At 37.5% G+C, this 18,473-nt stretch overlaps 1 protein-coding gene across 1 annotated transcript in view; it reads left to right on the top strand.

Annotated features, from left to right (window-relative positions):
* The first annotated feature begins 8,980 nt into the window (after positions 1-8,980).
* LOC146003107 (centrosomal protein of 78 kDa-like) overlaps positions 8,981-18,473 on the top strand; it is a 38,346-nt gene continuing 28,853 nt past the window's right edge. The window contains exons 1-2 of the mRNA XM_083141286.1: positions 8,981-9,231; positions 14,899-15,150. Coding sequence (XP_082997412.1) covers positions 14,907-15,150 — 244 coding nt within the window. The 5' untranslated portion in view covers positions 8,981-9,231; positions 14,899-14,906. The remainder of the gene's footprint in view (positions 9,232-14,898; positions 15,151-18,473) is intronic.

Genomic DNA, 18,473 nt, shown 5'->3' with positions numbered 1-18,473 from the left:
TGCTGGGAGGTAAAGGCAGCAGGAGCATGGTGTTGATCACATCACCTCCAACTTGGCCGAGATGATTGGGACCCTACCCCCACATCCCCCTATGGCATGGTGCAAAGTGCAAGGGGAACTTTACCTTACCTTACCTTGTGCTATGTCTTCACAATTTTGAAATGCCTTCCCATATTTCCATGAAAAAGACTCATTCTCCTTTGCCATTTCTTCCAAATAGGTTTCAAAATTTGAATTATATTCTTCAAGAGAAAATACACATATTCAGTAAGTTTTTAATGCCGAAAGAAAGTTTGCATATAAAACACACACTAACATTGCCATCATAAATTAAGTGGGAGGAAAAATATTACATGAGGGAATGTTCACTGTTGATAAAATCATAAATATCAACTAGAAATGTATATTTTGCGCAAAGTTTTATCCATTAAAGTGGTAGCAGTGCAGACTGGTGGTCCTTCATGTTGTGCCATTTCTAAAAAAAGAATCAGAGATCTGAGGGAAAAATCCTGTCTCAATCTCAACTTGGGAAATTATTTCCTGATTTTTGAGACCCTAAACAGTCAGGAAGTGGCCATATATTAAAAGTGAATAATTGTCTAAGTTTCCTGCATTCAGGGTTGGAAATTTCATGGAAATGTCAGCTTTCTGTTCAGAAATGTGAAAAAATCACTTTAGGGGAAAATACAGCATAGAAGCCGAAATTTTCATAGTTGGGATATTCTGAACATTTCCCATCTCAAATGTTTCGATTTTTGTATTTCCTGCCAAGAAAAAAAAATTCTGCCCTACAGATACCCTAATCATTACTGAACGTCTAAGTTCGAAGTGAGACGTGAATCATGGCTATACTGGGGATAACCTGAGACCCTTTGATTAATATAGACAGGGACGTCGTTAGGGGGGGCATGCGGGGGCACTGGCCCCGCCAAACGTCCACGTGGCCCCGGGAAACTGTTCTGTCTTTGCTGGAAATTTTACATTGATGACAAATATTACAAAATAATTCTTCAGTAAAATTTGGTTGCAGTTTGAAACACTTCTTCAATTTTCAGTAGCACAAACCCAAGCAAGGCATTTCTTTCTTATTTCCCTGTTTCTTGCTTGTTGAACACAAACAGATGTATTGGGAGGGGATGCAGTTAATGGTTTTGTGGTCCTCCCCGGTCAGGGAAGTCTGAGACCTATTGAAAATGCACTTTTCCTCCCTGCTGCACACCAGATCCAGGATCCCCCCAAAACCAGCACTTTCTCTTCATCTGGCCGGCACTGGCTCCATGGGCGCCCAAAAGAACGACACAAACAGGAAGATTTAGCTACGGGTGGCTAGAACTTTCTACGTTAATTATTTTACGGTTCAGAAAAGATATCCCCATGCGTTTCAAATTCCATTAACAGAATTCTATTGCTTGTCCCTTTTTCGGCGCGGGAATAAATGACATAGCGGTTCTTCTCACATGCACTCAACCCTCCTGCTAATGACCTGCCCTGCAAGGAGGGAAAGGCCACTTTCTGAAAATTTGGAGAAACATCGAAGCGGTCGGTTCATCTGTTGATTTGGTGGACAGTTGATATCTGTCAGTTTGAAGTAGGATTTGTTGTCCGAGCGGTGTAAACTTCTGTATACATATATACACTAACATGTTCGTGATTTCGTTTTCCTACATCGCGAGTAAAATGTCAAATGAGAAGCTGCCAGATTGTCTTCCTCTGGAAACAATGGATCAGGATCGACTGATCGACCAAATATCCAACATATTGGCATTCTAAAAGAGAGTCTGACTACCACACAAGATCCTTGGTTCGACTCCCAGGGTGGTTGATCTCATGTATAATGAAGAATAAACCACGTTTCAATTAAGGAAGGAAACTAGGTATGTAGAAATTGTTTTTACACCCTATTGCATGCTCTATAAGTATTATGTTACATAATGTGTATATATTTCTCACTTCCTGTGATTTTTCTTTATTTAGCCTCCACCTGCAAATGCGGAAGCTGCTGCTGCTTAGGTGGCTAGGTTGGCTAGACATACAAATATAATTAATCCCTAGTTATACAGCTAATAATATTTATAATATAATCATGATTTATGGAGAAGCAAATAACTTATCAAGCATGTTCTGTTGTGCAGTGGTTAACAAGGTGCATTACGATGGTAGGGGTCTTGGGTTCGAAACCCGGACTGGGCGTGTTTGTTCTATATGATGGTCCTCTCATCAATTTTACATCACTCATTGTCATCTTCATCTTCACGATTAGCCAAAAAGTGTCAGAAAAGCGAAGTAAAATAAACCAAATCAATCATTTATATATTTCTATATTACGGCGCTTTTCTACCTCTTGGGTTAAATGCGACGATGAAGATGATTGATGAGCCGAAGGAATGGTGATGGGACAGACATGATACAACCATGCCTGTCCAAGGTCCGAACCTTGGACCTCTGGTTTCGTAGCGTGTTATAGCCTACTCGGTGGAATTCTTAGGAGGAAAAACTGTAAAAGTAGAGTGAAAAGAAGCAAAATTGTACGATGCATAAAAAGCCATGTTTAGTTCTTCTAAAACCTTCCAATTATCGAGTTCGTGTTTTAAGTCCACTTTGTGAAGGCTAATTGGGAATCCGAACCACTATGTGCCTCCACCGGGTGTGGAACCCGGGACCCCTTGATTGCAAGGCGGCGACGCTACCACTGTGTCATCGAGGAGGCCGAGAAAAACTTACAATTAGTCAGTAAAATTAATATTGAGGGACAAGGCCTGCGAGAGTTCTTTCATTCGGTTGTGCGTGGTCATCACATCGAGTCCCATAGTTTCGAGAGCAGAATTTGCTTCTATATCACTTTCAAGTACTTCCCAAATTGTCCTCACGATATTGGAACAGCACAGAAATTTTGGAACTAATACAAGCAGGCACATACCCAGGGAAGGGGCTCGGGGGCTGGAGTCCTTTCCCGAAATCCTACAAATATCTGATTTTAATAATGTGTAGTAGTAATTAAATTTACTTCATTAACAGGATTAAACATCTTGTATATGGTAAGTTGCAATATACCAAGAAATTCATCTTCAGCGCTTTTACTCCTCCCCCCAACCTTTTCGTCTTTTGCTAGCGGCTGCCGATAAGGGATAAGCCCCTTCCGAAATCAAATTCTGGCTACCGGTCTGACCACCAGCGATTGAACCTTGAACCTTTCGATTGGTTGATTAATTGAACTGGTGTTTTAAGTCCACTTTTTGCACAGTAAGGCTAATCGGAACTGGACCTACAGTTTAAAGTGAGATCCGAACAACTATGTGCCTCCATCGGGAATCAAACACGGGAAGGTTGTTGAACCTGCCGAACCAAGGACGAGAGCGTAATCATTTGAGCATGTGGGAACTTTGTTTTATCCAGTGCCATCATATATTCAGTTTTCCACACACAAACAAGATTAATTTTAAGAAATTAGACGTGTGCATATAATTTCTTATCATCATAATTTCCCAAGTGAACAATCAGATGCCATAGAAGACTCAGGCCCGCCCTTGAACTAAGAAAATACCGGATTCGATTCCGGTATGAACTGTATACATGAGATGCCTAGCTTGAACTCATTACGCACACATTTAATATTTGCACTGTTGCCAATACTTGTAAACCTGGTTCCAGCACTTTATATTTAAAACCACGGAAAAGGGTTTTATCTACTTCTCAATTTTTTCCCCAGCAAATTTACAAATCTAAAGACTAATAACATTGTTCTTGGTGTATCAGCCATTAAGCTAATGAGTTCATTCTGCATTTAGTTTCCCGAAAAATGGCTGCGGATTATATAAGAGTATATCCGTAGACTGTTGGGGGCTACAGAAGAAAATGATGTTCCTTTCCAATTTATTGATTGATTGAGTTGGTGTTTTAAGTCCACTTTATACACAGTAAGGCTAATCGGGACTGGTTCTACAGTGTAAAGTGGGATCCGAACCACTATGAGCATCCACCGGATATCGAATCCGGAACCTCTTGATTACAAGGCGACGATGCTACCATGCACCACCGAGGAGGCCCTTGATCCTTGTCTTTCCAAGACTATATATATATGTATACACACACACACACATACATATATAATGTATGTATACAGCATAGGCCTATATGGTGTATAAATAGTTTGTTAATTTATAATACTTTGATAGAAAGAATCTTACGTTTGGGCCCCCCCAAACTGATCAACCTAGCTACGTCCCTGACTATAGAGCAACCGCAAACAAAAGAACCTAAGGCCAATGTCTGTCATGCACCTTCCCCTTGATCCGTTAAACTGTGCCCATAAGGAAGCCCCCTCCATGTGGGAGTACGATGCACATGAGTTTTGGGTCTGCACAGGCTCTTTTGTTGGTGGTTCCACTATAGCAGTACTTCCTTCCAGGGCGGTGCCAAGGATGTGCCATGGGCCACCTGAAATGAGGATTGCCCATCCTCTCAGAATGTAGTAGGTAAATTTTATGACAAAAATAAAATCTAATATCGTTGCACCAATGCCAAAACCGAGAATGTGCAAAATTTAACATTTCTCCTAAGTACATTTTCTGAATACTTTTCAGTGACTGATTCCTATGCCAGAGTAACACATGTGTATGATCACTCCAATGTGAGTTATTTTCAATTCTTAAAACACTTATGTTCTTCAAGAGTAGCAACGAATGTGTCACATTCATGAGTTTGGCATTGGACTTGTAACAAAAGGAGCACATTCAGTCATCTGTATGTGCTTCAAGACAATGTCCTACAATGTCAAAGCAACGAATGTGCCATGTACGTGAGTTTAGCATTGGACTTGTAACAAAGGAGAACAGTCAGTCATGCTATTACAAGAGAATGCTTTGTCTTGTTTTCTTCCTGCAATAATGTAAGGTACCATTATTGTGGTTTCTTTTGAACAAACAAAAATAAATTTATTGTCGAATCATTAGTAAGAGTAAGATGGAGCTGAGTAGAGGTGCAAGATGTGTGGCTCTAGCGCTTCGTGCTTTGAATGACAAGGATTTTGATGAATTCAAAGATTCTGTGAGTTCATACCATCCTTCAGGTGATGATTCTGCATATGACAATGCTGATGAAACCAGTAGTGCGTTACATCCAGGAGCAGATAACAACGAAAGTGACATACCTAGAAAGAGGAAAGGAAATCCGTCTCAGTGGAAGAAGAGTGGGAGAAAGCCTAGACGGCTGAAAGGAGAATTGTATACAGGACACCGTGGAATTGAACATGCTGCTCATCCTATGTTACCTGCCCCTTGCTCTAATAAAGTGAAGCACAAATGCTCACCTTTTATCAGTAAAGCCGATAGAGAACAGTTGTATTCGGAGTTTCGAAATCTTTCCACTATTGACGACCAGCGCCAGTTCATAAGGAACCACATAGAACAGAATCCAAAAGGAAGAACCACAAGAAATATTAGAGATTCAAGAAGACAATTCTCAAATTGCTATTCCTTCACAGTTCAGGATGTGAAAAGGCCAGTCTGTCGAGAGTTCTTCATGTTAACTTTAAATGTCACAGATGCATTAATAAGAAGTTCCCTAAGGAAGTGTACCGCAATAGGAATACTGGAGAAGGACAAGAGTGTGAAGCACATCCCTCATAATGAGCTAAATTTGGCTGCCAAAGAATTTATAAGAAAGCACATTACCTCATTTCCAACTGTGGAGTCTCATTACTGTAGGAAGTCATCCACAAAAAAGTACTGGGATCCTTCGTTAAGCATAAGTATTATGTACAGGATGTATAAGGAAGATTGTATCAAGAACAACCATAATGCTGTAAGTTTGGAAAAATGTAGGCAAGTGTTCAACGAGTACAATCTTGGGTTCTTCAAACCAGAAAAAGATGCATGTAAAAAATGTGTGGCTTATAACAACATGACCAAGGAAGAAAGAAAAATGCATGATGATGATTATAAGCTTCACATGGAAAGAAAGAACTCCACAAGGAAGGCTAGGGATGAAGATAAAGCATTGTCTCATCAGGATTCAAACGTATTGTCTTTCAATTTTGACCTTCAAGCAGTATTAAATACACCAAAGGGACCGGCAGGTCCAATATTTTACCTGCGCAAATTGGCAATTTGTAATTTGCCAATATACAATTTGGGAAATCAGAATGCACGCTGTTATGTCTGTGATGAGACTCAAGGGAAGAGAGGAACGACTGAAATTGCTTCTTGTGTTTAAAATGACATCCTTCTTTGCAAATCATAGATGATAGATTTTTTTGAAAGTGGACACAGAGAAATGGAATGTGATTCTGTACATTCAGTGATTGAGAGGAAATCAAAACATGTTCTGCTTTACACCACTGAAGGATAGGTGCAGCTGCCCGAAGCAAACCTTCGCCACTGATTGTGAAAACTCTACTTCATGACGATTTTGATGACTTCAAGTCATTTTCTCAAGATCAAATTCCGAAAAAAAATTCCATGGAGAAGCATTTGTTGGTTGCAATACCGAAGAATGGAGACCAGGAAAATATTATTTAAGCTTAATTTCAATTCTGATTTCCATGAAGTCATCCTGAAGCAGTCAAGAGGCAGACCAAGCGACGGCCCACTACCAAAGGTCTACAATGAAGAACTTCCAATTGCTGAAGCCAAGTTATGGGACCCTTCAAAAAATGTGTGATGACTTAACCATTCCAAGGGAGTACCATCCATTTTACAAGTCACTGAAAAGCAACAAAATGGTTTGTAATAGCTTACCTGAACCTGATGAAGATTCGGATTATGAATAATAATTGTGTGTTCTCCTTTGTACTTTTTACAATACTATCTGTAACTTAATGTCATTTCTGATGTGTGTATTAATAAATGTATACCTACACTAAATAGTAAAAACCATAAAAACTGGGACAGGTGCGCTCTTTGAAATTGTAACTATATTGTAACTGTAGAGTTCATAAAGACAATCCCATTGGTTTAATCCTTTAAATATCCTTAAGGAGAGAAATAAAAGACATAATTTAACACACCATAAGTGGGTACAAATTTCACCAATGACAATATTTACCTAAATGTAAAACCTGATTTTTCTTGGGTCCTAGAATATTAAAATCTGTTTATCCCAAAACTAACATTTTGCACATTCGTGGTTTTGGCATTGGAGCGATGATATGATAGGAGGATTTTAGTTTGGTTCATGTAACAGCAATGTGAATATCAGTGGTGCAGAAACAGGGAAGAGTACATTGTACACCTCCAAACTTTTGGAATGGGTACAGTATCCCCTAAATCATTTTATCCGAACTGTATTCTCCCCAGGAGTACTATATTTCATGAGTGAAAATCTGTAATACTGGTGATTGGAAGGGGAGGGGTTTGGGGCCGGACACAATAAAGTCGTATGTATGTACACAATAATTATTATGAACGGTCTCATTGTCATGTTCTTTACACTTCTTTATAAACGAAAAGTTATTTTGAAATCTACCATTAAACTAACAATTTCTTTTCAGTGTCATAATGAACTAAGCTTCTATCTCACAATGTCAAAATTTTGAAAACTGCAGGCTGAACAGATAGGCACTCTAGCATGGACTGCTTACAGTAAGAAGCTTACTATACATAGGGGACAATATAATGGAATATTACTGCAAACAGAAGGAAATAAAACTAGCATTATTACTAATTGTTGTCGGCAAGTACATTGAGATGTGCCATTGTGAAGTCAAAAGATCTCTGCAGCACATTTTTGTAACTTATTATCCTCTTCTATTATTGAGAGGGAGAGGATCAATGTACAGTTAAATTGTTTTGTAAAATGAGCATTTTAAAATTAGGTCTCGATCATTTCTGCTTTCACACCTGATTTATTGGATATTAAGTGCGTCCCAAAGAAGCTTTTCGAGACACTGGACAAATGATACCATTCTCGGATTGTCCTGGAAAATCCAAGATGTATAGCAACCCAACCCTACCCCCCAATAATTTGGCAGACTTTTAAAATGCTACCATATAATTTTTTTTTAGCTAAATACAAAAACTTTATTATGTTTATGTTATCTCCCTATCCAAAAGAAGTCAAACCAACGTGAACCTAATAAACTATATTGTGGTACAGTATACTTGTTACCTCCCTTGAGTTGTGCTCTCGGATGGAATACTTTATAAGGTAGTAAAAACTGTTTAAAATGAGGACAAAGGGATGAAATAAATGTGGAGGGATGTATTGAACTTTGTTTTAAAAAATACTGTTAAAACCATATTGAAAATAGTTATATTTATTTTTAAAGAAAAATCAAAAGCATTTTGAAAATGTTATTATTATTATTATTATTGGCAGTACATCAAAATGGCAAAGATCATCCTAAGCATTTGTCCATCGCTTATTTTCATTATTTTTTTCTGTTTTAAGGATTCGAAGCAATATCTAGATGTTGCACTCTGCTGCACATGGCATTTTTTTCTAATTCACTTGAAAAACAGACTGAATAAAAATGGTGATGGACAATTCTCTTTTTTTCCATTTTATAAATTGAAGCTATGTGGCCTGTCCTGCCCAGCCCCACCAAATAAAAAAAAAAAGAAAGAAAGCTTGCTTGTGAATATCAATATACATTTTTAATTGTAAATTTGCCCTACCCAAATCTATGAAAGCCATCAGGCAGCCCGGCCCGCCCACAAAAGTGTTATCACTGAATGTACTGTTTCTTTCAGTAGATTTGTAAAAAGTTAATACAGAATATTTGATAGTCAAAATACATTTTCTGTACATTTTGTAAAATCTTAAATGAGTGGATCAAATGGGTTTTGACTCCACCCCCCCCCCCCTTGGGCACGTCACTGCGAAATATCATTTAATTTGTAATTCTTGTAGTTGTATATATTTTATACATATATGCAACGAATGTTATATGATCTATTCGTAATGAGAAACGTATTAACAAAGAATTGGTGTTTTTTCCTCCGATAATGGATAAATCGGAGGATCCATTTTCTGGTGGTTACTTCATACAGCTTGTAAACAAAACAAATTACGATTTTCGTTCAAAAGTGGGTACGGGATTTAAAACAAATGTGGGTAAATATATTTGTGCTTTGGGATATTTTTATTGTTTAGTGTAAGTGTATGTCGTAAGGGAGCATAAGTACGAGCTTGAGGGCGTAAGTGGAGACCTGAAACCTCTGTGCGTGAAACACAATTACTCCAAGCCACTGAATACTCAACATCACTCGTCTTTCAAGAAACAAAACTGCGCACGTAAGTAATTATTTATTCAATTTATTAATTGGTTATTTCTTGACAGTGATGCAGATACTTATCATACATTAGTTTTGCATTTACATTTGCATTTTTTGGTGTTAATACATTTGAGATTGCTATGTGTGATCAATATATTGTTGCTTTCCTGCCATGATACACATTTAAAATTCGGTAATGAATGTTGGCCGCTCTTGAAAGGAAAAAATGACATGGTGGCGCACATTCCTGCACAAATCTAGTGAAAGCAAAAAATGCCTACGTTGTTAGGTAGCTAGGTTTAGTTCTCTTAGCCTGAATAATAATTTGTCATTGTATTTAAGCTAATGAAACCTAACCTAACCTTGTAGGCATTCCTCGTTGAAATAATGGGTACTACTTTACTATACCTGAGACACCTGGGAATCATTTCTTTCGCACTTTTTTACATTGCTAACGTACTATTCTGCGTTCCGGAACACTTATTTAGGTGAAATAATTGAATTTGTTAGGAAAGTAATGTATATTTCTTACATTTACGAGTACTTACTGTTCTGGTTTATTTCCACACACAACATGGCGATAGCTTACCGTTGATCGTTCCTTGAGCCAGAAAAACCATTGACGTTAGCCCAAAATTTCACGATAGCCCCACAAACCATCACGGGGACGAGGTATGCCTACTAGGTTAGGTTAGGCCTGTTAGGTTTGGTTCCATTAGCACTCCTTTCGTTCAATTTAGCATATACGGACAATACGAGAGCATATTGTGCTCTCATGCAGGAAGCAAATGGCGGCAGCAGCAATAGCGCGTCGGAAATAGATTTTCGTACAAAACCACATGCATTCGCATTAAAATGAATCAAAATTACATTCCCGAACATCAAAAACGCTACAGAAAATGATTTGCGTAAGTACTTTCTCCTGTAAATTTGAAGAAATCTGTCTCAGGTATAGTAAAGTGTTACCAAATAATGAAAGTAACTGTGCGTAAACAATATGGACGCGAACGAATAGAGAAATGCATTGCTTTTAGTAGCAGGAAAAACATTTTTCATTGTATTTATGCTATTGGAACCCAACCTAACAGGCCTAACATAACCTTGTAAGCATTCCTCGTCTGAAATAATTAAAGAAACTGTACGTGTGTGGGTGGAATCCGGAACGACAAATCAACTCGGAATTCAGTGAAACGAAGGGTCTCACTTATCGCACAACACTTGAGCAACCTTGTGTTCTGATGTCACGGGAAAAAGCATTTTTATTTTAGCCTAGCTTGGTATAGTTCTCTTAGCCCAAAGAATAATTTTTCATTGTATTTATACTAATGAAACCTAACCTAACAGGCCTAACCTAACCTCGTCTGACTTCGGAACACAAGGTAGCAAAACTCTTGTGCGGAGAGGAAGACCCCGAAACAAATGACAGCAACTGTGCGTATTGCGTCAACAGTGTGGACGGAAACAAATGGAGAAATGCATTGCTTTTAGCAGCAGGAAAAACATATTTTACGTGCAATAATATAATAGTGGGTACTAGTTTACTATCCTTCGGACAGATTTCTTCATTTCTACAGAAGAAACTACTTACCATAATAAGTTCCTGTAGTGTTGTCTAACATCGGGAAGGTGTTTTGTGTGAAGTTCAGGTAAGTTTTCCATATCCTGGAAACAGATTTCTTTAAGTTTAAAAGTTTGGGGCAGGTGACTCTGGCCAATTTCTAACATGCCTTTAAGAGGGAGTCTATAGAGAAAGCCGGGGAGCCGGAGCGGAGGTGGGGCTGCGTTAGCAGTTGGGGGTGGTAGGTCAATTACACCAGGGGCGGAGCCCGGAATCGGTGGGAAATTTGAGTCAAAAATTTCAAACGAAAATAATTTTTTTGTTTAAATTTCGCATCGATTCCTGGATGGATAGCCCTAAAAACCATTCACGCAATGTTCCGCGAAGCAGATAGGTAAGTACAAATGTCAAAAATTGACAAAACTCAGAAGTTATAGGTGTCCGACGGATAGTAAACTTTTACCGCCTTTTCTCGTGTTACAAAATGTTCTATACAAGTACAGTAATGAAAGGAAATTTCAGATATACTGAGGGAACCAAACATCACCCACAATCTAAAAATTACAATAACAACAAAACTAAATAACCTAAGCTACTCGTGAAAGCAGGCAAAAGTAGAGACAATTTCCATGTTGGGTAATTGCACCAATGATTATGACTAGCGAATGGTAACTGTTCAAAATGTTGAGTGGTTTTCGCAAGTTTTACAGGCATATTAGGAAGTGTTTTGAAATACTGGGAATGATTGTGAAAGTAAATTTGAAGCTTGGAAAAACCAATTAGTACAGTTAAAAGCTACACTAAGTATTATTTAATGGAGAATTTTATGATTTGAAAAGTGGCCTCGCTTCCCAGAAGACAGCCGTTCTTAGCTTATGGTCATTTTGGACATGAAATATTGGCACATTTTTTTTTTTTCCCCGAGGCTTGAAGAGGGTTTTCTGATTCAGACCAGATATTACGTGATCCGGTTTGGCAGCATTTAGGGACATTATTTTAATGCTAAGAATCCTAAATCTGACCATCATTTATTTTTTTGGCCGGTAAATCATGTATTTTTCAAGATTAATGTCTCTCTGATGCACAGAAGCTGTTGCCTCTATGTCCTTCCACTACGTGAACTAAATGTTGCATGCGTTTGATGATGTAACCCCCGGTCAGTGTTTCTAACCACGCCGTTCTTTTGCAAGAGCATGACAATTTTGAAGATGACAATTTTAACTATGTTTTCCTAACCTAATGTAACCTAACCTAACCTTGCTGTGCATGGTTCGTGGGGCTATCCGTGAATGGTGTGTGGGGGAAAGTAGGTATTTTTCAGTGAAGAAGGGTGGAAACACTGCATACCCACTGATGATAGACAACACTAGTCAAGATTGCAAGGGAAAAACGAATGAACAATAATTACTCGATATGTGGAAAATTGAAATTGTTTTAGTAAATAAAGTGAAATCCCACCTTCAAGAATCCTTAGCAAAATAGAATACGTAAGTAGGAATGTGAAAAACAAAATAAACAAATTTGAGACGTTTGGTGGAGATTGAAATTTTAATCAAATATGCTCATAGAGGAAGGATTCTCCATAAAAAATACAGTGCTGATGAAATGTGTGTTAGCATACATAAATAGAAATCGAACCATCGCCCATGCCCAGGCTGGAATTTGAACCTCGGACCCCTCGTGTTTTAGCATGGTGTGATAATCACTCAGCCACAGAGGCCGGTAATGTATAATTTATGTCCAGGGATGAATGTAAAATTGTTCTTAGGTCTCAAATGTAAATACGAATTAGGCTTTTATGTGTATTCCATATTTTCTTTCATGACATTGTGGCTGAGTAAAACATTAAATTGACATTGGTAACAAAAATGCAGTAAGCCAATGTTAGGATAACAAATTTTAGACACAAGGGAAGTGCATGGAGTTGCTGCTCAGGATCTTGATGTACTTTGCTTGAAGAAAAAACATAATCCGAGTAATTGATATGATAGGTGCCTGGTTTTGCAATCGTATGTAGAGACAATTAGATGGATATAAAAGTTGTGGTATATATGCATGCAACACATAGTTCGCTACAGCTGATGAATATGCAAAGTAACCTCTAGTGGTTCCTGCTGAAACCAGTATAAGTACTAGTCTCTTGATTAACAAGTAGTGCTGGTAGTCAAGCTGTTCTGGCAGATCCATGGAATCACCAATAAAGAGATGTATACTGTAAAAGTAAAGGTAAAGTGCTCCCCTGTGCTTAGCACCATACCATGAAGGCGTATAGGGAGTGTGGGGGTAACGCTCCACACTTTTTTGATCCGGTCGTGAGTGGGGGTGATGTGATCAGCATCATGCCCCTGACCGCCTTTACACCCCCCCCCCCCCCGGTTTCCCCCAGGTACCCACGTCATTCGATGCTGGGTGGGGGCGAGGGCCGCTTCCAACATTAGAAAAGTTCCCGGATTTGAACCGGCGGGGGATCAAACCCGGGACCTTGTGCATGGTAGTCATATGTGTTACCGACTGGGCCACCGCGGCCATATATACTGTAGTGTCAAAATATCTGTGCACTCAAGAGACAAGGGAGGGTGTTTTCCCCTGTGATAGTACTTATAAATACAGCAACGAATTACTGTTTCTTTCCATTTTCCTAAGCATAAAAAGGTACCAAACAGGAAGATACATATATACAAAATTCACTCCCCTCCAGACACAAGATTATTAGAAAGTTGTTTATCTGGAACATTCATTTCCAGGTGTTCTAGCAGGTGGCCTTCCCCTGTTATTTGTTGTTTCACCTGACAGGGGATTGAGATTTCATCTGGAACATAGTTGGACTCCTTATCTCATGTTCTTTTTCCTTTCTTTCTTCATTCCTCTTTCTTCATTCCTCTTCCTTCTTCTCTCCTCCTTCACTCTTGTCCTTTCCACTCTTTCTAACACCTTCTTCCATTCCTTGTTTATCTTCAGTCCCCCATTCCAGTTCATTGTGTCTTCTTCACCTTTCTTCTCTATTTCTTTGGCCTCCTTCCATTTTCTCACTAGTACTCTCTTCTCCCTTCCTATCTGATCTTCCTGTTTTGTTCCTTATGTCATGTCCTGTTTCTCTCGTGTGCTTAAATATCACATTTTTCTCTCTCTCTTAAGTCATGCTTCATCAATATGTTCTTTCAGTCACTTTTTTTTCTGCTATGTACACACTCTGACATTCTTTACACTTCACTTCGTAGATAATCCCTTCCTCTTCTCTGTTTTCCTTTTTCTTGTTTGCATTATTCACTATTTTTAAGATGCTTCATCCTCCCTTCCAAGGAAATAGAGAAGAAAGGGGAAGAAGATACAATGAACTGGAATGGGGGACTGAAGATAAACAAGGAATTGAAGAAGGTGTTAGAAAGAGTGGAAGCGACAAGAGTGAAGGAGGAGATAAGAAGGAAGAGGAATGAAGAAAGAAAGGAAAAAGAACATGAGATAAGGAGTCCAACTATGTTCCAGATGAAATCTCAATCCACTGTCAGGTGAAACAACAAATGACAGGGGAAGGCCACCTGCTAGAACACCTGGAAATGAATGTTCCAGATAAACAACTTTCTAATAATCTTGTGTCTGGAGGAGAGTGAGTTTTGTGTATATGTATCTTCCTGTTTTGTACCTTATTTAATTTGTATTTGGTACAGAGTGTGAAGAAGACTTTGCTAGGAGGTTGAAACGTAATGTTTAGTTTATGTTTTAAAAGAAAATAAATTTTGCTTTGGTCAGCATATTTAGTTTTTCATAAAAACAGTACTTGGAGTAGATTGCATTTGACAAATCAGTGTTGCCAACACAGATTGATATGTTCAAACAGTTTTTTTAAAATACGTTTTACCTGTTTTCATGGACTTATCCTTTGCAGTTGTCCGTGTTACCACATAATAAACATTAAATATTAATTTGTGTACTTTGTCTGTTATGTATTTTTTTAATTTTTTTTCAACATTGTATTGTGATGATTCTCAAGAGCTATGAATGCTTTGTGCTAGTTGATTAACCAACTACTTTAAACATCAAAAGATGGAGTAAGATGAAAGTACCATGGAGGGAATGCTAATTTTTTTTTTTTTTTAAAAAAAATTGATTCTCATGCTGTTTTCTTTGCAGAAAGGAAAATGTTGCCGTCCACCAAAGATCGAAAGGCAAATTTCCACAGCTTCATGGGTTGTTATTCAGATATCTGCAAACTTCATAACTTGTATCCATTGCCAAATGTCAAGGCTCATCTGTCAAAGAAGGTCTTGGACTTCAATGCTGATTCTCTAAAACTGCTTGACTGGGGTCCAGTTATCAAAGCTCTAAGCCAAGATCAAGCTCTTCATTTCATAGCCATCAGGAGTAAATGCCCCTTAAAGAAAGGTAATTGAACTTGCCATGCTTGGTGTTATCTGTTTATGGCAGATATTTTTTTATATTGAATTAGAAAAGACGTTTAATAATTCTGAGGTTGGAGAATAATTTGTTGAATCTTTCGTTGTGCTCAATGTAGGTAAGCCTATTTAGAGGGAGGAGGTCCAGGGTGTCTGTAACCCCAAATGAGTTGCAAAGTACTAAAAATAATAAACAAAATTCATATTTATCTATTGTTGCATCCTATTAACTTTACTTACTTGTGCCAAAGTTACATGAAGACAAGAATTTGATTAGGATGAATCAGGTTTCTATTGACAGTGCATGTGCAAATTAATTAATAATAATAATATAAGGGTCATTCCACGTCAAATCATCCAGGCCATGTCACCCACCATCTCCGATTTTGATGGAATTCGGTATACTTATAGAACTTTTGATGCTAATTACAAAAATGACAACTTTTTTGAGATTGGTCAAGGGGTTCAGAAATTACGCGATTTTAAAAATCTCCCTGTACGCCACATGCGGCTCCACTTTGACTGACATGCATTAGGTTATAAATTATAGTATCTTCTCTCAGGTTTGTGGTAGAAACTTCATGTTTGATTTCTTTTGCTCAGGATAGTGTAAGCTTTCATTTAAATAAGGTTTCTGATCAGTGTATCAATAATCATGTATTTTATGTATAGTTTTATGTATTTTTTTAGAAAAATAAATGACTAACTTCAAGAGCGAATTTCGTGCAATGCCCCCCCCCCTTCAATTTCACCTAAATTTTATATACAGGTAGCTGAGAGTGGGTACTAATGCTTAATGGAAAAATTGGGATGGGCAGTTCAGAGACAGGGTGACAAAAAAATCATTTGCATTAAAAGTTAATCTTATTAAAAATACTTATGTATTTAGCACAAAGTCTGAAGTACAATATGTTTTGAGGTATAACATTCAAAATTTCTGTTCACTATGTGTGATGGTAAGCATAGGCGTAACCTGGTGGGGGCAAAGCGAATCATTTTCCTTATCCAAAATGTATAGATTAATTAAAACCTACAAGTTAAATATATTTTGTGAACCTCCTGGCACTTGAGGAACAAACAAAGAAAAGAGTAATTATTGTGATTTTTCAAATGTATTTAGCAAATAATCTTTGACACTATTTCTATGGGACTGAAAACTTTGATTCTCTCAACCAAAGATAGTTCCCAAGTTCCCAAGTTACGCCCATGAAGATAGTACCGAAAACTCAATTGTATTCTATGCATTGCCAAAATTTCATGCACTATAAATTGTGCCGTTCACATTTTCTGTTCCCAACTGTAAAAAAAATATATCTGTACCTTCTCTGGATGCTACGTAAAAGGATTTTCTTGGAATTGCTGGCCTGTCAAGGAAGCTATGCTTTGTTGCATGCTAACTTCATCCACGCTTTACTTCAATTCATATCTACTTGTATGTGAAAACTTCAGTGTTTTAGGTGGACTGTCGAGCTAGGAAACAGTCATCGTTGAAGGAGTGGATCTTTGGATTTTGTTGAACTTGGAATGGAGGAGAAAGAAATAGGTGCAAGTGGAATCAATGACACCATATTCAAAATACCGTGGTCAGCATTCAAATGATTTCTTAATTAAAATCGTTCAAGCAAAGTTGATTCTGTGTTTCATCATTTATTTGCAGTAGTAATGTAGGTTTATGATGACATACGGATTATGTACTAGAAACACAATTTGTAATTTTTACACAAATCAATGATCATTAACTGTAAGTTTCTTTCACAGTAACTGTAAAGTAACTCAGTTACTTTCAAAGTACCAGTAACTGTAACAGAGTTACTTTTTAAATGAGTAACTTACCGAACACTGTAAATAACCTGTAGCCTAAGTTCAAAACAGTGCATACTTAATCTTCCTGGTGCTGTTGTATAGTACTTTGCAATCGCTGACACGTTGTACTGCGGGTTGTTATCATTTCACCTTACGTGATTAATAAGAAATTTATGCCTCGAATACTATTTCTATGGAATTGGTACTTCATTGCTGAACTTGTTACTTGATACTGTTGATGTCTATACAAGTCTAATAAGTGTTCCAACCACCCCACCACAAGGAGATTTTCTGTGGTATGTGGCAAGAAAAGCTCCATTTGGAAAACCTTCAATCAGCACAAATGTGTATTATTAATTCTTACTTCATATTACATATCTCCGTGAAGAGTATTAAAAAAAATCCATATTGAGATAAAATGCACAAAAAGAAGAATGTTCTTGAAGAAAATTTGCTAAGCTTGCGAATGCTAATGACTATGATTATAATATTTTTAAAAAATTGAAGACAGTTGAAACTAACTTAGATAGAGTGGAACTTCGATTTTACGTTGTTCAGGGGACCAAGCTGAAAAAACTTAGAATGCGAGAAAATGTAAAACGAGGAAAATTTGCTATGTTGGGACCACCAATATTGAATGTAAAATGCAGGGAAATGTAAAATCGAGGAACTTGAAATCGGGGTTCCACTGCAATTATTATTTGTAGGTTTTAATTAATCTATAAATTTTGGATAGGGAAAATTATTCCCTTTGCCCCCACCAGGTTACGCCTATGCTTACCTTCACACATAGTGAACAGAAATTTTGAATGTTATACCTCAAAACATATTGTACTTCAGACTTTGTGCTAAATACATAAGTATTTTTAATAAGATTAACTTTTAATGCAAATGATTCTTTTATCACCCTGTCTCTGAACCGCCCATCCCAATTTTTCCATCAAGCATTAGTACCCACTCTCAGCTACCTGTATATAAAATTTAGGTGAAATTGAAGGGGGGGGCATTGCATGAAATTCGCTCTTGAAGTTAGTCATTTATTTTTCTAAAAAAATACATGAAACTATACATAAAATACATGGTTATTGATACACTGATCAGAAACCTTATTTAAATGAAAGCTTACACTATCCTGAGCAAAAGAAATCAAACTTGAAGTTTCTACGGCAAACCTGAGAGAAGATACTATAATTTGCAGCCTAATGCGTGTCATTCAAAGTGGAGCCGCATGTGGCGTACAGGGAGATTTTTAAAATCACGTAATTTCTGAACCCCTTGACCAATCTCAAAAAAGTTGTCATTTTTGTAATCAGCATGAAAAGTTCTATAAGTATACTGAATTTCATCAAAATCGGAGATGGTGGGTGACATTTTCACAAAATTCTGGATGATTTGACATGGAATGACCCATAAATAATATTCATAAAATAATAATTAGTGTTAATATTTTTTACCAGCTGGGACCAATAACCTTTTTGTTATTCTGTAAATCTTCCAGTTTTCTATTTA

Source organism: Lepisma saccharinum, chromosome 1 (genome assembly GCF_977018435.1).
Source record: "Lepisma saccharinum chromosome 1, izLepSacc3.1, whole genome shotgun sequence".
Lineage (NCBI taxonomy): Eukaryota > Metazoa > Arthropoda > Insecta > Zygentoma > Lepismatidae > Lepisma > Lepisma saccharinum.
This window is presented reverse-complemented; position numbering and strand designations above follow the sequence as displayed.